Consider the following 25560-nt stretch of genomic DNA (forward strand, 5'->3'; position numbering starts at 1 on the left):
CTACACTATTTTCTCCCCAAAACCCATCAAAAGAAACACAGTCCAAAACAAGATGTCAAGAGTTGTTTTCTTGTCACATGCCATTGCTTTTGATGAGGCAGAGCCCCTTCCTGCAGGGGTGAGAGGTCTATGGGATGGTTTAGTCATGCACGGCACAGAAGTTGAAGTCTGTGCCCGACTGCAGATCAAAATGAATCCACGCAATACAACACTCCTGAAACCCTTACAGGGGAGCTGGTACTCAAGAGAACCATGCTCAGAGACTAAGGAAGGGGGATGAACTTCAACATTCACCTTAAAATGAAAAGACAGAAGCAAACCCTGAAGATGGTTATTTTCTGAACAGATCTACTAGACCTATATTAGCTCCTGCTATTGCAGGGATCAGAGAAGAGATATCACGTACTTACCCCTGAAGAACACACACCACGATACCTCAAAGCGCGCAATAAGACAGCTTTACTGTTGGGATTATTTGTGTTTCATCATCTCATAACTCTTCAAATTCTAAAAGCTTAAGTGTTGCTGTTTCTGGGCTGCTTCCCTTATCCTACACAATGCCCTGACCAGAGCGTACCAATTTATTACATTATTGTATCACTAAGGCACTAGACTGTGCTAGTCACATATGTGACATTACAACAGAGGTGCTCAGATGGACAGTTGAAAAATTTTTTCCCAGGCAAAGGAGAACGGATTTTGTTGAATTACAATATCAGCACATGTCAATAGCAGGTTTTTCCCTAGAAGGGCATGAGAAAGTCTTTCAGTCAACTAATTAGAGCACGTATTTAGCACTAACCACCCATGACCTGAATCAGATGCCCAGACTGCTTCCTCATTTCCCACCTCTCACTCTGCTCAAGTTTGGGAGGATTTGCTCTGTATTTCCTTGATGCACTGAGGAGATACTCCAAGACAATTTAGAGAGCCATCACCATCCTTCGATTCCCATGTCATTTCTCCAAAATTCTCATTTTCAATTTCCTATTTAAAAAGGCGACAAGCCTTGCAGAGCCTGCTGTATTTCTTAACTTGCCAATTTCTTCGGGGTTTTTTGCAATACATAAAAATGGAAAAATGTTCCACAGGACCTTCTAGAAATTACCCTGAAGTTGGACAACAGCTTACAGCTCACCCACATCTGGGGCTCACCCTGCTCCATCCCTGTCCTTCTCAGCAGCTGCAGTGATGGGGCAAGCACAGAAGAGCCAATGGGATTCACACTAAAATGGGCTCCCGGTATCAGATCTCCTACATTCGCCATGCATTTGTGAAAGGCAAATGATCCTTTAATACTTCTTACAGTAATTAATAATGCTTCTTTTTTTCTCCCCCCCCCCCCCCTTAAACTAAACACTACCATGACTGCTTCATAAGGACATGCTAATTATTATTATTTACATTGCAATAAAGCCTTGGAAATTCTGCCAGGAGCTGTGATCCCACTGTGACAGGTGATGCACAAACACAGCGCAGTCCCACCCTAAAGGCTTTCCAGGCCAAGTAAATTATCTCCAAAAAGGAAAAACAGCTCTAGTTTTCTGCCCTCTGCTAAAGCTCTGTTCCCTTGACACACTACTTCTCTCCCCACATTTCCATCGCTCTCCTCCTCTTCCCACCCTACACAGTCCCCCAGTGACCTTTGCATCACACCCTCCAAATGGCTTTTAAATTGGTAAACCAGCCTCCTCCTTCCAGACCTTGGGAGCTTTAATACTCCGGGAACCTCGTGTTCCCCCTGCACAGGGGTACCCGAGAGCAGACGCCTCTGAGGGAGCATCCGCAGAGAGTCCTGAATGACGGTCCGTACACAGACAAAACAGTTTACCCTAGCTGATCCATTAAAGCACCAGGCTTGTACAGCTTGGCAGAGGTTTGCTGTTAAACCCCATGTTATAGGTAAGTTTTATTAACATTTTAATGTGTAATAACACAGTCTCACAATTATGAAGTTAATGACACAACTGTACTCTTAAGTGGAAAAACGCATTTCCTGCTCCCCGTGAGCAGCTGTAAACTTGAGATTTTAATTGAGAAAAATCAACCCTAAGAGGATCTTAAATCCATATATTATTTTGTTCTTGCTTGACAGCAATATCAAACTAGTTAAAACTAGAAACTTTTCTAGCACAACAGACACAACGGTATCTCTCAGGAATGCAAGAGATTCGATCCTTCGGGATATCTTATGTATCTTGCACAGCTTGGGAGTAGCGTCCAGGCTCCCTGCACGCTGCGCTGATGGTCAGGCAAACAGCAAGGGCCACAGACTGCAGAGGTTAAACCTCCAACACAGAGCACATGGGAAAGGTCCCAAGCAGTTTGTCAAAGATGGGATTTGAGAGAGAGAGAGAGAAAGGCAAAGACAAGAAAAGATGGACATAAGAATAAGATCTTGCAAAAATAACACTGGGAACCACTACTACAGGTGTCTCCAGGCTCACCTCATCCTCATCACATCAGCAATGAGCTCTGCCTGGGCTCAGCATGAACCCCAGGAGCTGAGCACCAGTGCCATACAGCTGGCAGACACTGCACACATCCTCTGCAAGACACAGCCACCTCCTCAATAACCTGATCAAAATTGGCAAGACACACTCATAAGGATTAGCCAGGGTAAGCCTTATATTCCAGTGCACAACACAATAAGCACAACAGCTTTTCTAGGCAACAGCTTATATTTAACATCATCAGGGAGGCAGGGCTGAAACTTTAAGAGCTATAATAAATTGCTTCCAAAAACCCCACGAGATCATCCTCATCATCCATCTATAACACATCTGATTTGCTCCACCAGCAAAGTTATATACTTTTAATATGACTGAACCAGGATCATATTCTCCCACACACCTGATTTTCATTACCAAATATTATTACTGCATATGTAAGTGGAGAATTTGGGCAAGGAAAGGGTACATCCAAAACCAGAGATGTATTTCTGGAAGGCAGTGACCCAAAAGCACTGTTACACGGGAGAGTACAGCGTCACACTGGGGAACAGCCCTCACCACCAAGGCATACGCTGTGCAGACAGTCATCCAGCACCAGTACGAGCCTTGCAGAGAGCTCCTTGATTTGGGACCATGTTATACCACAGCCCTGCAGGTGACAGAAGTCCAATTCTGTTTTACAGACCTCAGGTCCTTGTGCTGAGGGGCTCTTACCTGCACCAGCCCTTCCGAGAGCGACGTGACAAACTCTACAACAGACAGCAGAGAGACAGCCAGAAACACACAACTGCCATCCTCAGAAGGATGAGCGCTATCAGCTAACATCACTCAGAAAAAGCCAGTGCTTTATTTAATATTCTTCCATATGGTGCTTTATAAGCTAATAACTGCAGAACAAGCAGCCAAGTGCTGTACATTTGCGATCTGAAGGATATGAGGAAGGAAGGAGCACATATTCATTCCTGCAAGAGCAAAACCACTGGTGAGTCATTACAGGCTTATGAAATAGAGACCATCTTGGCTAAGAAACCAAATGTGCAAGCACCTGGTGGGTTTTGCCCACATTACAACTGTAGAATTGATTCCTTAATGTGCAGCCCTTGGCTCCCATTACCCTTCATGGGAATGGCACAAGCACAGCCCTATACAATCAGCCTGATCTCCTGCACACCAAACCCCGCAGGATTAACGCTGTGAGCACATCTGGGCACATGCAAGTACAGTCAGTTTGATAGAGACATCTCTATTAGAGTCATGCTACGAAGCCTAGTGATAGCAGAGAGCAGCACAAAGCCAAGCAGCCACAGATTTCACATTAAGAAAAAAAGTGTACAAGAAGAACTCCGCTATAATGGATAAATATTTAAATAATTCTAGAAACGTGTCATTTTTACAGCCGAATGCCAATTTGCTGAGCCCCAGTGTAAGCAGAGCACTTCCCCACTCATCACATCAGTAGATTTACTCTTCTTTTATCGATTTCTCTACCTAGCTGGCTCACTTTTTCCACCCACTGGCCCAAGCTATCTTGTTAACCTTTTTTTCTTCCCCAGCCTATGAATGGCCCCCAAATGGCACTGCCAATTTAACTGGACACCCACCAGCACCCACCCACCACGGCCGCACAGCGACAGTGTCCCTCAACAACCATGTCCTCAGTGGCCCCACAGCACCATTTTCTTCAGACAGGGCACAGCCACAAAGCATGCTCGCTTTGAGACTCACTTTGCAGTCTTACTCAAAAATACATAACAGCATGTGGTTAAAATTAGTTTGCCAAGGCAATTTTAGCCATAATGTTTTGACAGTACAAGAAATAAAGCAGGATTTTCCAGTTCTTGTCATCCTGTGCCACGGTGGAAAACATGCCAATACCTGTCCTTCCATTTCTTTTTCTTGATCTTCCAATGGCAATGTGGACATTACCTGTATTTGCTGGCTTTAGAGCAAACAAAAGGGAAGAAAATGGAGAAAAATAAGAAAAACATTCTGGTTTTTAGCTGCAGCAGGACTGTCCTTGTAAGGACTGCAGTCCCCATTGAGGCTAATGCTGACGGAGCATCACAGGACAGTTGAGGTTGGAAGGGACCTTTGGAAGTCATCGGGTCTGACCAGCCTGCTCAAGCAGGGCACCTAGAGCTGGCTGCCCAGGACCACATGCAGATGGCTCTTGAGTATCTCCAAGGATGGAGATGCCACAACCTCTCTGGGCAACCTGTAAAAAAGGCTTTCTGTGCCAAAATTCCCCCCCTTGCTGGCACCAGGATAATTAATGAGGTTTTAACCCCTTTTTAAACACAAGACCCTAAAAACAAACGAGGCTTTAAATAGGAACAGTGACAGACAGGTTGCTCTCGGGACATATTTCACTGCACAGCCAATTTGTGGAGCAGGTTTTCAACACCAATCCTAACTACTGTTGCAATTTAATTTATTCCTGTATTGGCTACGGCTGTGCAGCTCTCAATGGTGGAGCACTACTGACCCACAGATTAATCTTCAGCTGTCCTCATTACCACACACTCCCATCTGCTTTATTTCTGCCTGCCTGTATTTGCACACACCCCCATCAGAAACAGAGAGACCGGCCAACGAAGGTCAGCACAGCTCTGAGAGGGTACCCTGCAGCCAAGCACAGTTACATGAACTGGGGCTGGCCAACATTGGGTTTGATGCACTTGGACGATTCAAAGATTACGGACTACCAAGCCATCAGGATACAGCCGCATTCTGTTGAAGCACAGCAAGGCTGCTCAAGCCTGCTGGGCAGTATTAGTAGCAGCATATCTCAGTAGCAGAGATTATATAAATCAGTGCAAGGGCTGAATCCCAGCCCAACGGTTCAGGTATTTCCCGCTCCCATTCACAACAGTTGCATTTCCAGCACCGCGGCTCCCCAACACCTTTGCTGGAGCCATCATCCGCTGTGCCAGCACAGCCATGCTTCGTACCCAGAGTGAAAAAGGGAGCCTGGGCTCCTGCCTCAGAGGGAGAGATGTCATCTAAAAATACCAGCTGCCAGCGCTGACAGCTCCCGCAGCGGGTTCGCAGCACAGGCTGAGCTCCACAGCCACTTTCACCTCCCATCGAGAGAGCGCTTCCACTCCAATAAAAACGTAGAGTTGAGAAACCCTGCTCACCCATTGCATTGGTATGGAGAGACTTTGGGGTCAGAGCAATGTTTCCTCCCTTGCACTATGTACACTGCATTTTCAACCAGCAGTTAGGGAAATGTGAACAGAAACCAGCCGAGCCCAGAGCTCTGAACTTCCATCAGCCCTGGAAGACGCCAGGAGTGCTGGTCATGGCACTCAGCAAGGCAGCTCTGTGCCTTCTACACATGCTCCATCCAGCTGCTTTGACCTAGGGTCATTAATAGAGAGACTAATACAAGGGCAAGATCATGATTTTGTTTATAGCAAATCTGGAGTCACTCAGACAGTATTATTCATCCGATGCACAACGGCAGTGCCCAGAGGTCTCAGCCCTCTCCCACCCTCCTCTTGGCTGACTCACTGCTCTGACTTGGGTGGCTTCGAGGTTTGCTCTCTGTACCCTGCTGCACTGAGACAAAACTCGGGTCTCCCATGGGATGCAAGCCACCAGGGCTCACTGCCTCAAGAGTAACTTGCATACAGCACAGTCTCTGAACACAAAATCAGCCATTTGATGGCAATGTGTTTCAGCAAAACCTCTCCCAGCTTGGCTGGCTGAACACCATGCAGATGTGTCACAGCATAAGGGAGCAGATGAGCTTTGGTCACATCTAGAGGACTATCACAGACAGCAATGGGGAACTGAATTCTGGGAAGACAAGGCCATTATGCATCTCCCTCACTCCCAGCTGCAAGGAGTTTTGCTGCAGACAGCAGACTGGACATTTTTGCACCAATATGATCCTACAAAAGCTCCAGAGGTTGGAGCTGCAAGTCTCTTAAATATAAGTCCTGTTTGCAATGTGAACACTGGGTCTGTCCCACCTTTGCAACACCTGGGTTGGTGAACAAGACTACACTTGCCCTCATGGATCAATCTGCCACATCCACCTCCAGTGCCACAAATCCGGCTAGCAGCCCATGATGAACAAGTCACTGGAGCGAAGGAACCTGCCAGTTAAGCTTCAAGTATTCTTAGCCACATCAGTCAACTAAGAGGAGGAAGGTCTTCAGAAACAGCAATACGCACATCTAAATATCACCCTGTTGTGTTTCCACACCTGGTGTTCACCAGCTCTGTTCCAGGGTTCACCAGACAGCTTATCTCATGCTGGCAAGACAACACTGTCTGTAGGTAGCAGAGTACCCTGTTTTCTGGTTTCCCTATCCATATTCACTGTTACCTGAACAGCTCAGGCAGAGCACATGGCACCACCGTTTCTCCAGAACATCAGCTGTGAAAGGAACATCAAGAACTACCCAAGACCAAAGGAGTTCAGACCTTGGCTGGTGGGCACAGAAGGAAAGGACTCACACCTATTCCTTAGTTAAACAGACTCATTTCTCATGCTTGCCCTAAGTCTATGTACCACTCCTACAACTTATCATAATCCTTTAAGCAAAAATACCCAGAAACTCCACTCCCTTCTCTCTCTCATCACACCACACCAGGGAGAGAGCTCTCAGGGGGCTCCTACGTGAGTGCTAGGGGGGTGGGAAAGCCCATTAGCGAAATCCCATCAGACTTCACCGGATGGGAGTTTAGTTGCAGGGTATTGGTATTACACTTCTAAAAGCCCCTGAAGTTTGAGGACTCTACTTGCTTGAGTATAGAGTAGCTGTTGGCAAAAAAAGTGCTCTCCTTATGAGAATGTTTAGCCACAACAATAAAATTCCCTTTTTTTTTTTTTTTCTCTCAGGTGCCTGAGGTAAAGCTAAGCTTTTCTACAAGGCAAAACATATACATTAATTTAACTAGAAAAATGTGAGAGCTTCTGCCTCCGATGAGCACTCTCATAGCTTATTAGTGAAAAGCTCTTCAACCTGGTTGACCACAGATTACAAAGCAGATCTTCTGTTTGTGTGGAAACATGCGCTTGGCTAAGAGCAGGCACTGGCTGAACATTCACAGCAGCCCAGGAAGGCATTGATACCCACACGAATTAAGCCGCACCCCATGAATACAGAAAAGGCTCATTTGTACACATTAATCATTTCAGTCCTGTTTTCTGCTGATGCAGACATCCCAGCTTCTGCATGGGAAGGGACACCTCAAACAATTGTTCATCCACATCGCCATTAGCATTTACAGTCATGTACAATGGCTTAACTGATAATCAGTTAATTGGCATTGCAATACAACGGGACACTATAGGCTAGACAAAACCCAGCTGGCATCATGAGCTGGATCTGACCTCTAGCCACAAAGAAAGCCAAATAGTGACAACAGCCTTGCTCATTTAAAATAGATCACTCCAAATGTCAGTACAAAGGGAGCTAATGGCACATGTACAGTCATATTACAAAAGGAGAAATTACTGAAAGGGGCCAGGTTTTCTTGTATATAACTGGAGATCAGCTCATTTCTCATTGACCTAGGACGTGGGACACAACACACCAAACGTGGCTCACTGCTATGCAAGCTCAGGTGGGACATTTTTTCCCCCCTCCTCCCACAAAACTTTTTTCCAGAAGAAAAAATGGTAAATTCCAAAGCCTGACATATTCTGTAAATTCCTGACAGCATTTTTGAATAATTGGGAAACATTTAAATGTTTTGACATATTTTAAGTGAAACAGTTCAATTTTTCATTTTGAAATGCCTGTTTGAAAATTCCCTTCAGTTTTATATTAAAGCACTCATGCAGATAAAAAAAAAAAAAAAAAAAAAAGCCCCAAACAGAATAACCCCCAACACATTTCCACTTTGACAAAACACTGATCACCTGCTACGACTCCTACAACTCTTAGAAGTTGCCCCTTATCCAAAAAAACCACATACTTCTCCTTTTGCCCCAGGTCCAACCTCAGTGAGCCTAGACCAGGCACATTGCAGGGACCCATCTCTCCTTAAAGCACCATTTTTCTCTCTTCCCCACTGGGATTCAGTCAAACATCGCACATGATAACCTGGAGAAGCACACAGCAGACCAGTCCCAGACACAGCGCTGGGACCAGAGCGTCCCTACAGACCCACCACAAAGCTGCTCTGTCACCTTCACTCAAGAGCCCCCAGAAGAACTGAGCACCACAACAAAGAAGCCACCTCCCTGACCATGTTTTAATTTACTTATACGGTGCATATAAGAAAGCACTGGCTTCCCCCACACATCTTTTCCTCCTCCCCCCAGGCAAACTAGTCATTTTAATGAAAGAAGAGGAAAAAAAAAATAAACTCACATTTGGAAGAGGAGAGTGAATAACTGGAGCACCCCAGCTTTGCCAGCTCCCTCCAAGGCTGGTCACAGCCCCCACAGGAAGAAAAGCCTTGCTTTAAGTCATGATGACCAGAATTAACGCCAGCTGTGGGGCTGCAGGCGTGCCCCTTGTAACCAGCTCTACAATTGACTTTCTATTGGCAGCCTTGCTTATGTGCAAAGGAAAAACTGAGGCTGTGCTAAATTTTGGGGGGAGACTGCAAGAAAGTGGCTGATATACAAAGTTCTCTTTTGCACTATTTGGCAGTGATGTGGGGGGAAAGGGGAAAAAATGGGGGAGCGGGGAACAGCCCTGGCAGGCAAGTGAAATAACGAGCTGTCTAAATGGCAGCTGGGTGTATGGGATGCTGTCAGCTGCACAAAATCATGATGTTTTTCTCACATCTACATCTTATCCCTCTGCCAGAGGAGATACAGCCCAAGGCTTGCAAGGAAAAGAGGACTTTGCCCCATCATTTGAGGAGATTGAACACTAGGGCAAAACTTGTGCTTAAACAGCTACTGTGGTAACACTCCCTCATTGCTTTGACCCTTGCAGTGTAATGCTGCCAAGACTGCTTTATTGCTTTATAGTCCATCAATAAAATGCTAAGCAAAAAGAAAAAAAAGAAAGCAATCCAACACCCAGAAGAGCAGAGTAACTCCACCTTCAGGAAAAACAGCTATTAATCAGGTGGGCAGCCTAATGCAGCATCCAATTCCTTCAGCTCCTTCTACCAGAAAATATTAATTTACTTGCTAATTCATAATCCGGGCCCCTGAGCCCTAAACTGTAATGACCTTCAACTGTTTAGCTCAGGGTGAAGCTGGAAGCGGCTGGTGGCGTGGCTGGGATGGGCAGCGACACGATGGAAGCGGATGGTTTGACGGAGGACGGGATGCAGCGCAGGGACGTGGTGGGGGCACAGGAGGGAAACACCAGTGTCCTCCCCTTCCTCTCCCCTTCTCCTGCCCCTCGCTCGCACACTTCTCCCCTTTCCAGCACAAAGAGCCATCGAGAGCGGGCAGGTTGCACAGCTGGGATGGTGACGATCCTTTTTTTTGACTCTTAGGGAAATCCTGGAGTTTCTCAGGTATCCAGCCACTTTTTTTTATCAAATACTATTGTTAACAGTGCAAATCATTTTCTTAGAAAAGGGGTCACATTTGCAAGATAAAGGGCTATTAAGACAGGATAGGCTGGATAAAGTGTGTGCGTTGTTGTTATAAACATTATCTCAGTGACTTTTTATTTAATCAGTTCATCAGATTGGCTCATCCTTCTCCGAACGGTTGGGTTAGTCTAATTACAGAATGCAAATCACCCCTGTTCTCTCCACCACGTTACTCCCACCAAGCACATTTCAACAGCCAGCACTTGTTCCAGCACCCATCATGCTGCGAGCATATTCACAAAGATTTTCAGTTTAACCGTGGTACACTAAGATGCCAGATATCCAAGGGAAAAACCTGCAGTCGAAATACCACTGCACACCCCTCATTCATGCAAGGCACAGACCCTGCTCCCTGCAGGCCCCCCCCGAGCTGCCCTGAGATGCGCCATCTCCATCAGGTTCGTGAGCAGTTATCATCCCACCTGAACCAGTCCCAGCATGGTGAGCTGGGAACACAAACCAGACTTTTCTTTCCAAGCATGGGGCAAGAGTCGAAGCATCGGTCTGCCCTGTTTGCTCATGTTCCCCCATGCTCAGAGGAGGGTCTCCTCTTCCTAGGGGAGATGCTCAGAGCACTGTGCTACTCTGAGGAAGGGGACAATATAGAGACGTGGCCCGTGAACACAGGGCATGGATGGGGAAAGCCAAAGAGCAGGACAGGCTGGAGAAATGGGCTGACAAAAGACTCCTGAATTTCATGATGGACAAAGTCCTGCAGCTGGGAGAAAACAGCCCCATGTGGCAGGAGAGGCTGAGAAAGTGTCTCTACAGAGATTTTGGTGCACTCCTGCAGGGACGAAAGCCAGCCACATCCTGGGCTGTATTAGCAACAGCACAGGCAGCAGGTCGAGGGACATCCAGCCCGGAGAAGAGAAGGTGAAGACACTAATTGCTCTCATCACACACCAAGTGGACGGTCATGGAGAAGACAGAGGCAGTGTCTTCGTGGAGGTGTGCAGCAAAATGACAAGAAGCAACAGGCACAAGCTGCAGGAGGGGAACATGATACTGGGTACAAGGCACAAAATTTTCACAAGGGTTTTGGTCAAATACTGGGACGAGGACCCAGAGTGGTGTGGGTGAACATCTGCAGAGATGTTCAAAACTGGACAAGGCAAGGCCCTGAGCAACCCATCCCAATGGTGGAGCTGGCCCTGGTTTGAGGAGGGGTTGGACCAGAGACCGCCCGAGCCCCCCTCCACTCTACGTGATGCTCTCATGGTGCAATACTTTAAAGTGCATGCCCCTGCAGGCATCGGCTACATGATGCCACTGAAATGCTAAGGCCAGCATTTCCAAAGAGTTTGAGCTGGAGCAAACTAGTGTGTAAATGATTAAGCAATTGAAAAGAATTACTTCAACTGCTAAACCATTGCACTTGTGCGCAACGAACATATAATCTTAATCCCTGTAATAAAGGCAGTGACCACACGACGCTGCAGAAGGAACACCTGAGCTGCATTTTTATTTCCCCGAAGTAGGTTATTGTACAACTGTGTCAAGGTAGCTCCACAAACCATCACCGGCATAACAGCAAGGGAGGGCTTCGGGAAAGGGAGAAAACTAATGTGAGCACAAATCCATGATGATCTAATCAGGGCAGCTCAAAATAGTGAGGTGGTCAGCAGGACTTACCTGGAAGCCTGTCAGGCTCCCATTAGACCAAAAAGATTTCCAGAAAGCAGACACAGACCAGTGGAAGAAGCTACCCAACATGGAAATCTGGGTCCCCATCCCAGCGGGGTCAGGGTCTTCTGGTGGATGGAAGGAAGCTATTTAACAGCTGTGGCGGCACAGACCCTTGCAACACGGAGGCAGTAGAAGTAACTTCTCAAAACATTGCACAAATAAGAGGTACCTAAAATCAACATCATTTCTATAAACTTCCTCCCAGACTGCTTGAGGAAGACTGCAAAGCACAGTAGCTCCAGTAACATCTCATTAACTCATCTCCCTCGTATGGAAGATACTTTCAAGTTCAGCATTAAACTTCCCCAAGGCTCAAGTATTCATAAAACAAGAACTGCCCCAACAATGTTTAACTCCAGTTTGAGAAATAAGACAGGAACCCAGAATATTAATCCAAGTATTACCAGCAACACCGGCTGTGCGTCCTGCGTGGAAGCCACAGCGAGCCGTGCCGTGGCACGAACACACCTTGCCCTGCACGCAGATGGAGCAGGCGCAGCTCCTATCGACTCCTCGATTGGCACGAAGCATCACAGCACACCCTGCTAAAATGGGAGGATGACTGCTCATCGGTCGGTGCGGTATAAGGCTTTTATCTCCCTGCCTCTTTGATCCCCATCTTGCAAATTCGTAAGCCACCAGCCAGAATTAGTCAGTGAAACGATGTAAGGAATAAAAGTCCTGGCAGTTTCACGTTCAAGATGATGGCACAGCTTTTCTGGCTGCCTCCGGAGGACTGAAGGCTCCCAGGCTGGTGCATCAAGGACAGTTAGCTTTTACCTTCACCATATCAGAAAGGCTCACTTTAAAACGGACACCAGTGCTGCATAACAAACCCCTTGGCCTAAGATTGCTGGACCCAGACTCTCCCACCTCTCCCACTGCACAGGGAAGATGACGGAGATGCTAAAAGCCATAAGAGGCTCTCAGTGAGCAGCATACAGATGGCACGTATCCACCTGTCCCCACAGGGCATCTCTGCCAGTGATGGAGAAGCACCGACACTGGTCGGTGGCTATGGGCAGGCTCAACCCACCATCTGGTAGGCTCCCCAGGTCTTCTTACCAGCACACCACCAAAGCTCCTCTTGCCAGCACACCACCAAAGCTCCTCTTGCCTTTCCAAAGTCCTCCTGACCACCACAAAAAGGAAAAGTCTCACTGGCCGCAAGCACCATTTAGCATATAATTACAGCCCTGACAATTACCATGATAAATGCTGCCCTCTCCTCCGCTCCTCCTGGTGGTCCCAGTGACTTTGTAATTCCCACCTGGTCGGTATAATTCACAAAACCATTTTTCTCAATTGTGGGGAAAACAAATTACTTAAAAACTCACGAGTCATAAAGAAAATTGGTCATTTTAATAATTTTTAATGGAAACTGTGCTTTTCTAGGAAGCTAGAAGTTCATTAACTACATTGCCCAAGTTACTTCCACGCAGCACAGACACAACAAAGCAAGGCATCGAGTACCAGCGGCCATGTGCAAACCAACACCAAGCTGTAGCCAGGAGCTCACCGGCACCTCACCAAAGCACCAATGCAATTTCTAACATGCCCCATTGCGGTGAGACGGCAGCAGTAACACCAAGCTTTGTGCCATCCCATACCAATAGTTGGGATGCAGCCACTCCGGGCTCCCGCACTTGCTACACGGCCGGCATATGGCCACGCCAAAGCTGCAGGCAGCTCACGCCTAAACCCACGGCCAAGGGCAAGCTCATGGCAACTGCAGTTCAGCTTTCTGGGTGCTTATTGCAGCATCCTTACCACCTCACAGGCTCAAGGAATCGTCTTTCATAGGGCTGGTGCAACAGAAAAGCAGGATGACTTATGAGCCCATCCACTTGCATGGTGCAGAGGGGTGCATGATGCTGTACCGCACTGGGGTACACCTCAGGCAGAGGCTATGGAAGAAGAGCAAGGTGCTTCACAGAGGCATCTCAACACAATTTAATGACCCATCCTTCTTCCCCAAACATTCAAAAGCTGAAGTATTGTGCAGCCACATCCATTTATTAATAAAGAAGTATGTTACGAGCTGAAAATCATTACAAACGTCGCACAGTTCTGCAAACAAGTACCAGCCCAACACATGACAAAAGCATCCAAAGACGAAATCCCAAACTAAATCGGTGAACCCATGAGCACCGAGGTGTCCCTTGCCATGCAAACAGCCCTCAAGAGCCCATTACCATGTCCTGACATGGGATGTTTGGATATTTGGGGTGCCTGTGACCATCCACAGTCTGGGATGTCCCAGCTCCAGAGCCATCCCATGGGAAGCCAGACACAGCCGAGGCATCAGCAGGGGCTGAGGAGGCTCACACTTGTATCTGATGGGTGTTTCTATTTCATCCCAAAATACTGGCTTTTTATGAGCCTGCAGCTGGCTGTGTCCTCAGCCCAGGGACACCCCAGGGTACCAGTGCTGGGTGCCAGGCAGACCTGGGGGACCTTCGGGGGGCCTCCCATGGGGTGGGCAGTGGGAAGGAGGCTCTTCATCACAGGCTCTTTGAAGAGCACTGCAAGGACTAGAGGAGATCTAAAAACAACAATAAAGGCAGAAGTAGGGTATTTTCTTCACCCCAAAATTACAGCTGTCTTCTTGAATTACTCCTTCATGAAAAATTGCCGGGTGCCATCTGGTAGTCTGGTGAAAGCCAGTGAGGTCTGGAGGATCACGCCACATCGCATCCTTCACACCCCGGCTGGGTATCGTGTTGCCCTCCCCACTCCACCATTCCCACCCCCGTTTCCCTTCACTCCACCGCTGGCACTGACTCCTTCTGTTAAATGAGAAAATATTACTGCTAGCGTGGCTATGTACTGCTAACAGGCTAAAGAGAGAAGTGCATGCTGAAACACAGCTTGCACTTGCTTGCCTAGCAATTCCAGCTCTGGTTTGGTTGTTTTTTTTTAATAATTATCTTTTCATACTTGCAATCCACCTTGGATGAAATGTGAAACAGGCCAGAGAAGAAAAGGGGCCAAGGGAAGGATGTGGCTCTTCCCTAAGCCAAAGCCATGGCCACGCCACGTGGCATGCCTCTGAAGAACTTTACTGGCACCAGAGGAAGGTTTTCGCACCCTGCTGCAGCCCCGCCATGATGCCATTAAGAGGGGACACCTCCTCCCCAGCCCCCAGCGCCTGCTTCCCCCCCAGCCCAGCTGTGCACAGCCCCCAGCATTGCCCCATGCTTGCTGCAGGGTTGATCTTCCTCTTCCACCCCACCTTCCAGGTGGCTTTCATCAGCGCTGCTCCCATGTCTTCAGTAAAAATCAGGCTGGCAATGGTGAGGGTCGGAGCAAGCATTTTGCAGGAAGGTGTGGAGGGGCGGCTCACCGAGGGCTGCATCACCTTCTGCTCCTTGTACGCTCCTCGCATGGGGGGTCCTGTGCCTGGCACCCTCCTCCACCCACCTCCTCATGCTCTGAGGCCATGTTGCAGCAGCTCCTGGTTGCTTCTGCCCCAGCCCTGGTCCCAGAGGTCCCTCAGCTCCCCAGCTTGTCTGCTCTGCAGAGGCAGCATCTTCCAGGGCAGTTTACAGCATGTGAGGGATAACCAGCTATTTCATCTAGTCACAAAAACACATTTCCAAGTTACAAAACGACTGCTCGGGCAGTGGTAGTTCTCCATTTGCTGGTGCCATGAAGCCCGACAACGTGGCTCCGGCAGAGCAGCCAGCGCTTGGTGAGACTCTGCCCAGCCACTGCGTTTTGGAGCACAGCAGCCCTTGGCTCCAACGCCTCCAGAGCCCCCCCGGAGCCCCATTCCCAGGGGTACTTGACCACCACTCTCACTTTGAAGCCAACAGGACTTGGACACATTGGCACTCAGAGGCTGCCTGCCAAAAACCTGGCTGTGGACTCCCGAGCAGTGCCTACCCCAGCTGGAACAAGGCGTGCGCTACACACACCAGAAAGCCCACGGAAAGTGATACTGCCGGTGTTAGATGCACACCAGCACACACAGAGGAGCAGAAGGGACCTTTCGATCCCTTGACTCCATCTCCTCCTCTGCTGAGGGTTACCTACCAGCGTATTTCATACACGGTGTTTTAATCATGTAATGTATTAATAACATAATTAAAGTCCAGACCATTTACTAAGTGACATATGACTCTGATCACTGCTTTGATATATTAAAAATAGATTAACTGCTTCCTAGAGTTTGAGGCCAGGAGAGACAGTGGGTCTCATCTGGGTTGACCTCCCGCACATCCACGAGCCAGAGATTTCCCTTAGCAATCCCAACCTGTATTGAGCTCGCCAATTTAAGAAGCAACATTTGATTGTATATCAAAGACATTCGACATCAGGGAGTCCAGCACATCTCTCGGTGAGCTGCTTCAACAGCTAATTACCCCAGTTGTTAAAAAACCTCATCCTTATTTCCACTGTGGGCTTTGGTAACTTCAAACGATTGCTGTTGGCTCCTCTAACACCTCAGGTGGCTGCTTGGAGCTAGCTCTTCACCACTGCCTGCATCTTCCTTCCTGAGATAATGATAACATACATTTATCTCCCTTTTTAACTACCTCAGTCAGTCTTAACCGCCTTAACGCATGGAGCTCCTCTAGTCCCTCCTCACAAGATCTGTTTTCCAGATCACAAACCTCCCTGCTACCCAAATACGCTGACAACAAGCAATCGGGGCAAAGAGATGTCAAAATCAAGCTAAATGCTGCCAAGAGCGACGTGGGCCTGTAAGGATGTTCAAGGCAACCGCTTGGTCCTTCAACCTTTCATGGAAGCAATAAGCACTCACGGAAGGAGGTATCTCCCAGGCTGGGCCACCGGTCTGCTCCCGGGCAGCCGCCATGTCTTGAAAGAAAGTCCTCCTTCCAGAAAAGCCAGGCTTCAAAATCTGTCTGAGAATAGCAAACTGACTTCCCTCCATTTTCAGCTATATTTAGCAAGGCCATTATTTATGGAGATGGCAGGAAGTAATCCAGCCGGATCCAGACATAACTCAAAATTGGAAAGAGGGTCTATAAAAAGATAAAGCAGAGGACCTAACGGGGAGCCAGTCATGGGGACTCGCCATGGCTACGAGGGAGGGCTCTTCCAGCAGTGATGGAGCGGCAGCACTGCAAACGCGAGCGTGTGCACTGGGTCAGACCCGGGCCGTGGGGACCGATGGAGCTGCCTTCCCTCAGACGGCCGTTCTCAAAACCCCCTTTCTCCAAAAAAAGAGTCTTTTCCAGGTTTAAGAAACATGGTTTAAGAAACAACTTATGGCCCTGAGCCCATCCGAGTCAGGGAGAGCGACAGGGTCCTGGCACTGGCAGGGGGAGGCAGGGAGCGTCCTCCCTGCTTGCATTTGCTTCTCGCATGGCCCGTGGCTGGGTGCCTCCCATCCGAAAGGGGTTTCCCACTGGAGGAAGGGGATATACTGCCGAAGACACAGTGCCTTACGAGACTATACATATATATACATGCATATACAAGCTGGCACTGCAATGCGTGCAGGGAGCAGATCATCCCTTCACCGAAGGAGGTCCCAGAAAATATCTGAGGAGGGTAGAAGACAGAACTGAGCTTTAATCATTCATCTGTTTCCCTCCTCCCCAGCACTTCATCTGACTGATTCTAATTAAACTGGATTTTGCTCTTCTGAGCCAGGAGAGCTTTTATATTATTTTTTTAAAGACTGTTTCCTTGCCACCAGATTTCCTCCAAATCTCCCTCACACGGAGTCCAGAGATGCACAGAGCATCAGCTGCTCCTGGGAGGATGAGATGTGCTGCGACACCATCCAGCACAGCACGGAGGCACCTCGCTCACGCCAGGATTGCTCTGAGCTGTCGCGCACGTCCCGGGACACGGGAAACCTGACAGAAGTTTCTGCACTGATTCAGCAGACCTGGAGTCAGGTTTAATCTCTGTTGCTGATCTTCCCACACACATTTACTATTGAGAATTTTTACAATTTGACTCTATCCATTTGCACCCCTCGACCCCAAACTCTTGCACCCCAGGGCAAAACCAGCCCCCGAATCCAGAGACCAGCACGCCCGGACACCAGACTCCCTCACTCCCACGATGCTGGGTGCTGCACGGCCCCTTACCTGTGGCATAACTAAGATCCGCGGGAGCAGAGGCAATCCCAATCGCTTGGCTGTCCCTAAGAGGCACGACGGCTGCTCCCCCGCCTCCGCACGCTCCCAGGTTTAGCTGCTGGAGCTGAAGTTCATCTCAGACCACTGCCGAAATCCCAGTGTAAACATCTGCGGCGTGAGCTGGGAGGAGGAGATCGCTCTCCGGGGCTCAGTTAAGAGTTAAAGCTCTCAATGATCAGTTGGCTCCTGCAAACCCTCCTGGAGCGGGCGCGGAGGAGCGCACAGCTGCTCAGAAACGCCGGCCCCTGCGGCACCGCATAATTCCTCCCCTGTTCCCGGGGCCGCCGCGCTTCCCTCGCACAATGTCCCGAATTGTGCAGGGTTAAACCGGCCACAACAACACCCGCATTCACACCCGGCCGAGGCGAGCAGCGCCGCGGAAATACCCTCCGTCCCCGTGCCACCGCGGTGACATCTGGGGCCGGTGATCCAGAGGCTGCCCTCGCCGGCAGAAACCGGCAACCAGCCTTTCTAATGGAGAAAACGCTCTTCCTCTGAGTCGTTTTTTTTTCCCCTCCCTCCCTTCTTTCATCCTTCCGATCCACTTGTTCGACCAGGGCAAGCGTTAGGGAAGGGGCAGGTCAGCGGCGGCACGCAGACACTCCCAGCTCCGAAGCCGGCAGTCATTAATCCCCCCAGGGAGCTGAGTGTACCACAAAATAATAATCATCATTATAAAGAGGCAGCCAGAAGCAAGGGAAGATCTTTCCCGACACTGTGTGACCCTGCTCCACCTCCCTGGGCATACAAAGCGCTTCATCAGACCCCGATCAAGCTGCCATCTGGGGTGGAAAGTGCAGCTCTGGGTTTCAGGTTCCCCTTTTCCAAACCTGCTTCTTTATAAAAGATACAACTGCAATAAAAATTAAGTCCGATGGACAACATTTTATGCTGGCATGAGGAACAAGGACAATCTCTCTGACATTTAATGCAATAAATACCGATGCTTCCACATTACTTTGCGCCAGCACCAAAAAGCCTGGTCGTTCCCTCAGCTACGGTTGCTTCTCCCAACACTTTGCACACTCGGGGCAGAGCCTCGGGGAGACTCTGGCATGTCTGAGCACAGTGGATACTCATTACATTTGTGATCGCTTGCTTTCAGGAGGCATTTAGAGCTGTCCTAACGTTATCTGCATCTGCAGGTGGGATGTTCAGCACTTTTCATTATAGGAGTTGGTATAAAACACAGCGTCGGGGTGCACAGAGGGATGAATATTGCACACGCACGCTTTTCCCTACGCCATACCTGGTGTTTACATACATGAAAAACTTGTCAGTAGCTCAGTAGCTGCCCTGCTTATTTCCAGCTGAAGTCATGGGAAAATAACTAAAAGCTCTGCAAGGAGTGGGTAAAACATGCCCCAGCGGCCCCGGGGAAACCGTGCCGCAGAGGGGGCTGCCCTGGGTGCTGGGGGGCTGCACCCCTGTTTGCAACACCCCTGTGGGCGCAGCGACACCTCGCCCAGCCGGTACCACGGCTGCTCCCCAGTACTGCGGTGACTTGCTTGTTTTGCGAACTGCTTCTCAGAGTCAGAAAGTGTCGGCTCTGGCACCGGAGCAGTCGCTCCCCGTGGTCCTCCCACCGCCGGGTCCCTCCTGCTGCCCGGGCATCCCTCCGGCCCCCACCCAGGAGGCGGTGGCAGCGCTCCCGCTCCTTTCCAGGCATTCACTGCGCTGCTCCTCGCTCCGCAGGGCACGAGGTGAGACCCTGGGGACACCACGCATCTCAGCGCCTGAACTCCAGGTCCCCAGCAAACCCCCGGCCGGGGCCGTTCGGCACTGGGGAAACGGACGGGGAAATCTGCTCCCCGCTCTCACGAAACTCCCACGTTTTGATGAGGCGCCGCTTATCTGCTTAAAAACGCTCCGTGCCCACGTCGGCCTTCTCATTTAGCCATTTTTTCTCTTATAACTTGAAGTTCAGTGAAAGGATAAACATCATATTCCGAATACCTGCATTTTCTGCTTTATTAACCATGCAAGTCATGCATAATTTAAAGAGGAGGGAAAGTGCATACAGTACCTGAGTTTTTCTAAATATTATTTTGCCAAGAAAACAAGCTGGGCAAAGCAGAGCCGAGGAATTGTACGTCTTGCTGGGGATTTTAGCAGCTCTGCTCTCCCCCCATCCCCTGGAGAAGCAGCGTGCGGCCCACAGCAGGGGATGGTGGGCACCAGGCAGACCTGCGCCGGCCCTGGCTCCATCCCTGACCCGCTCTTCAGCCTTGGGAAACTGTTCCCAGTGTCGGGGCCTCAGCTCCCCCTTAGGTTCAGCTGTACGAGCAATCGACTTTTTAATCCCAGCTTTACTATTCAGAAGCAACAGAGCAAAGTTTACGGTGAGATGTACAGCCAGACGTCATGGGACATTAATTCGCTGTTTGGTATGAACTAGGAATAAGCAAATGCGGACCACTTATTTTGCATTTAAAGGCACCAAAACAGCTCTCCAGTGCTGCCGTTCTGGGTGGACGTGCACGCCGCCGCGCCAGGCGCTGTGCCGGCGCAGGGCAGCGCTGAGCGGTCCCTCTCTCCACCTCCTGCGGTGCCAGAGGGGAGCCTCGGCGGCAGGCAGGCGGGCAGGCAGGCAGGGAGCAGCCAGGCGGAGCTCGGGCAGTGCACATCACGAGCGGGACCCTGTCCCAGGGACACGGGTCCTCCTGCGGGTGAGACCCAACCTCAACGGGAGGAACTGGGGAGAGGTCGGAGTGGCAGACGGCACCGAGAGGCTGGGTCTGAGTGAGCTGCAAAGCGGCAAGCTCTCCGTGCAGGACTGGAGGGAGAGGCAGGGCACGGGGAGGATGGCCAGACACGGAGGGTAGCACGCTCCTTCGCCTGGCGAAGCGGAGCAACACCCCGAGCCTTCCTTATGGAGGAGGCTGCTGGGGCTCTGCCCGCTCCCAGAAGAGCCACCGACATTTCAGATTATTGGCACAAAAGCAGGGAACAAGTGGGTTAAGTCAGCAAGACATCTTCCTAACTGCTCTGCTCTTGGAAGCAGAGCTGTGAGGATCTTGAAATCTTCAACAAGGGACAAAACAAGTTGTTTAAATCCCACAAGCCTATTTTTCCAAAGCAACAAGGACTAAGCAGGCTCCCTTTCCCAGGCTGGGACTCACTTTTGCTAACGTAACTCAGGGCACTGCCTTTAAAACCTCCTTTCTCAAAATGGCCCTGGTGCACAGAGCGGGGTCTTCGAGGCGCTCGGGGCTGCCGGGAGCCGTACCCTGGGCTTGGCTTTTTTTGGCAGAGCTCTGCCCACTTTCTCAAAGCAGCCTTCAGGAGTCAATGGAGAAACACAAATTCACATGAAACAGGTTTCAAATATAGTGCAGCCACATATGACTGACTTCACACCACTCGCTCCCCCCCTCACCAGCCCTTCACCCATCGTCCTTAACCTAAATAAGGCGTTACATTTTACAGGATGAAATCGCATCATTGCCAAACAAAAGTCTTACTACAAATCTGCATGTGACATCGCCCGTGCATCGATGCCGGCGTTCAGTCTAGGGCAAGCGCTCCCTTTCCTGTAGGCCCCCACAAAACACGCTCTGCCTGAACAAGCCCTCTCCTATTCACGACAGCAGTTGCTATTCCAGTGCATCCAACAATATGTGCCTGTGTGCCGGGGAAGGCAGGGAGCCCCGGCGCTGCCGGTGCCGAGATCTGCACGTTAGTAACGCAGCCACTGCGAGCAGAACCCCTCAGACATTTTCAATTACACTGAAATTTGGCAAAATTAAAAAAAACAGGCGGGGGGCTACATGTCTAGCTGGGGCTGCCTTGCTGGTGGGAAGCGAATATTTTAGTGCCGAAACAGGCACAGGGGCTCAAAAGAGCAGACGTCAAATGAAGCTTTTACTGGCAAATTCGTGAAGTCTCCTCAACACTGAGTACCAGAGCCAACGCTCCCAGCAGCACCGCACCGCCAAGCCCAGCCGTGCCGCTTTACAGACCCCCCACCACCGGGCCGGGCCGGGGCAGCACCGGGGCAGCACCGGGGCAGCACCGGGGCCGGGTCATCACCAGGATCGGGGCATCACGGCGGCCGGAGCAGCGCCAGGGCAGCACTGGGACCAGGGCATCACCGGGACTGGGGCAGCAGAGGGATCGGGGCATCACCGCGGCCGGAGCACCGCCAGGACAGCACTGGGACCAGGGCATCACCGGGGCTGGGGCATCACCGCGGCCGGGGCATCACCGCGGCCGGGGCATCGCCGGGGCAGCACCGGGGCTGGGGCATCACCGCGGCCGGGGCAGCACCGCGGCCGGGGCATCACCGGGATCGGGGCATCACTGGGGCTGAAGCATCACCGCGGCCGGGGCAGCGCCGGGGCCGGGGCCAGCGCACCGGGCGGCGTCCCCGCCGCGCAGCAGCGCGGTCCGGCGGAGCAGCCGGCTCTCCCCGCTGCTCAGCTCCAGGTTTCGCCGAAACGGGGCCAACTGGGGGGGGGGGGGGGGGGGAAGCAACAAGACCCGCGGCCCCAGCGCCAGACCCCAGGCAGCCGCCCAGCAGCCGGGTGCTGAAAGCGGGGCAGGGGATGCCGCCGGCTCGGCCCCGCCGCCCCCCTCCGCGGAGCCCCCGCGTCCCGCTCCGCGGCGGCGATTTGCAAGTCACTGCCGGGGGGAAGGCCGGGGGAGCGGGGCCGCGGGGCGCTCCCCTGCGCGCCCGCCCGCGGAGACTGCGCGCCCCCGGCGGAGCACGGGGAAGTTTGCGCCCCCCCCCCCCCGCCCCTCGCTCCGCGGCCGCGGGCGGGCGGGCGGCAGCGCGGCTGCTAACAAGTGCGGCGGCTCCGCGGCGCTCCGCGGGCGCGGAGAAGCCCATCGCGGCGGCTCCCACCCGCTCCGCGACCGGCCGGACCCCCCCCGCCCCGCTTTCGGCCGTGCAATGTCAGCGTCTCATGGCAACGCCGCTGCCTCCGCTCTGCCTCCGCCGGCTCCCGCGGCGCTCAGCGGGGCCCCGCCGCCCCCGCGGCCGCGGAGGAGGACCCCCCCCTCCCGCGCCGGGCGACAGTCGCGACAAGGTCACGCCGCGCCCCGCACTCACCGTACACCCCTTGCCCGGAGCTGCCCTCCAGCAGAACCGTCAGCAGCCCCAGCAGCCCGATCGCTACATCCATCTTCACGTGAGCATCCACATATCCAGCCCGGCGGTGGCGGGGGGCCGCGGGGGGGGGAGGCAGCGCAGCGCCCGCCGGAGCCCCGCGCTCCGCTGCGGCCGAGCCGCGCACGCCCGCGCAGGCAGGGCGGCGGGGGCAGGCGGCGGGCACCGCTCCGGTCCTCCTCCTCCTCCTCCGCCTCCTCCGCCTCCTCCTCCTCCTGCGCAGCGGGCGGCGCGGAGCGGCGCGGAGCGAGCCCCCCTCAGAGCGGCAGCCCCCTCAGGGCGCCGGCCGCCGCCGCCGCCGCCTCCCGGGGCCGCCGAGCGCAGCGCGGGGCCGCCGCAGCCGCCTGCGCCCCGCGGCCATCAGATGCCATCGCAGCGCCGCGGCCCACGCATGGTGCGCGGAGCCCCCCGCGGAGGTGGCGTCGGGGGAGGGCGCGGGGCCGCGGAGGTGTGTCCTGCTCTTCCGCGCCGGGAGCAGCCCTCACCGCGCCTGCGGAGCGGCGGCCGGGCCCATGGCGGGGGGGGGGGGGGGGGGGGGCGGCGGGCTTCCCTCTGCCGTGCGCTGGGTGCGTGTGCGCTGCGTGTGCGAGTGCGAGTGTGAATGGAGGGCGGCGGTGTGCCGTCACGTTGTGCTATACGTGCCGGCAGCCGGAGCCGGGGAGCCGCAGCCCGGCGACGTCAAAGCTGCGTGGCTCGCTGCTGCGCGCCTTCCTCCGCCTCCTCCTCCTCCTCCTCCGCCGCCGCCGCCGCCTCCCCGTGTCCTCGCGGCTCCGCCACCGCCGCCGGGCGCGCAGGGCCGCGGGCGGTGCCAAGCCGGGACGCCGCGCTCCGCTCGGGGCCGGGATGCGCGGTGCGGTGCGTCCCCCTCTGCTCCGGGGTGCGCGGTGCGGTGCGTCCCCCTCTGCTCCGGGGTGCGCGGTGCGGTGCGTCCCGCTCCGCTCCGGGGTGCGCGGTGCGGTGCGTCCCGCTGGGAGCCGGGGTGCGCGGTGCGGTGCGTCCCGCTGGGAGCCGGGGTGCGCGGTGCGGTGCGCCTCGGGCCCGGCTGCGCGGTTTCGATGCCCCCGCTGCGCTCCGCGGCTCCGATGGGTCGCCACCCGGCGCTGGGTGCCGGTCACAGGGATGCGCAGAGCTGCGCGGTGCGGACGGTGCGGGGCGCCCTGGGCCCGCGGTGTTTGCGCGCCCCGCTGCCGGCTGCGGGGGGGTCTGGGCCGGGCCGGGCTGCGCTCCCCGCCGTGGGGCTTCCCCGCCGGCACTGCGAGCCTGCTGTCCCCTCTTTGCCCCCCCGCCACCCCGCTCCCTCGCTGCCCGCTGCTGGGGGCACCCCAGGGCCCAGCCCTCCTCCCAGCCGTGCTCTGCGCCACTGGTGACATACACACACTCGTGGGGTGCCGGGGGGCAGCAGCGTTGCTTTCCCCAGCCTCCGCTGACGAAACACCCTGGGCTTACCCAAGATTGAGCGCCCCAGGGCACCGGGCTAAGGACACGGGGCTCCCACAGCCTGGTGTGACAAGAGGGGACACAGGGAGGGGGCACAAAGGGGACAAGCTGCTCCATGTGTCTGGCAGGCAGCGATGCAGCTAAGCACACCCCAGCCACTGCCCACTGCTGGGTTTTCACCTGGTCATTCCACTCTTCGGTGCTGTTTGGCCTCCATCAAGTATCTGAGATACCTCCCGGGTCCCCAGCACCTTCCCAGGCTGCACTCAGGCTGCCTGATGTCCGTACATTTTGGGGTCCCGTGGGACTTGGTGAAGGTCTCGTGCCTCCAATTTACCAGAGCAAACCAAGGACTTGTTGGGAAGTGACTGCCCCTGTCCTCTCCCCTTCTTGCTTGGTCCTGCAAGGATGGCACCAAAACCATGGGCACCTCAGACACAGTTACACTCAGCTTCCTCCTCTGCCTGCATCAATTAAAGATTAGTGCTCAAGGCCAGGACAAAGTGACAAGCTCTGGAAGAAGCAATTGCGCTGTCAGGGTTTCTTGTGACCCCACTGGCACGAGGCGAGACACCGTTAACAAGGCTTGGACTCTTCTAGCACTGTTGAGCGCTCTCCTGGCCACTGGTGACAGGGGCTGAGCTCCTCAGTGCTGCCTTTCCGAGATGATCCAATGCATTGCTCTGTTGAGCTTCCACCCCCAAAGGGCTCAGAGCCATCCGATTCATCATTTGGAAATACATGGATGGGTGCAAGGGGCTGGATTCGGTCCTTGCTGGGGCTGCTCCCTGTTCCCAACCTGGTAAGAAAGTGGGAGGTGGAAGGAGGGATGGGCGCAGCGCTTCTCCGCACGAGCCCCGTGCCCACAGAGCGCAGGCTGGCGCTCAGCACTGGCTAGAGCCCGTCACCGACCCGCTGCCAGCTGGAGCCTGTGAGGATGGTGCTGAGATTGCACTGTGATCGCGCTCAAAATATCGCGTCCCCCTCAAGAGACATGCTGTTCTGCGCCGCTCCAGACACTCTCACGGCCTCTGGCTGCAGCGAGGGTGTGACGTGTTCACACAGCTGGCCCTGTGCGCAACCGTTTCCTCTTCCCATAGGAAAGCAGGTCAGTGGGGGATTCGGGAAGGTTTTCTCTGCTGGTTGAAGGTCGGGAAGCCTTGCAGAGGTCCACGCTGGTACGTAGGTGGACACCAAAATCCATGTGGTTGTGGCTTCG

General features: G+C 53.0%; 1 protein-coding gene across 2 annotated transcripts in view; it reads right to left on the reverse strand.

Moving 5' to 3' along the window:
* The window catches only part of MDGA2 (MAM domain containing glycosylphosphatidylinositol anchor 2), a gene marked incomplete at both ends in the record, with an annotated part of 386860 nt that extends 363940 nt beyond the window's left edge, over positions 1–22920 (reverse strand). For both annotated transcript variants that reach the window (XM_082317068.1, XM_082317067.1), the window contains one exon: positions 22848–22920. In XM_082317068.1, coding sequence (XP_082173194.1) covers positions 22848–22920 — 73 coding nt within the window. The remainder of the gene's footprint in view (positions 1–22847) is intronic.
* Between the last annotated feature and the right edge of the window lie 2640 nt (positions 22921–25560).

The sequence above is a fragment of the Platalea leucorodia genome, assembly GCF_965183815.1.
Source record: "Platalea leucorodia genome assembly, chromosome: 7".
Lineage (NCBI taxonomy): Eukaryota > Metazoa > Chordata > Aves > Pelecaniformes > Threskiornithidae > Platalea > Platalea leucorodia.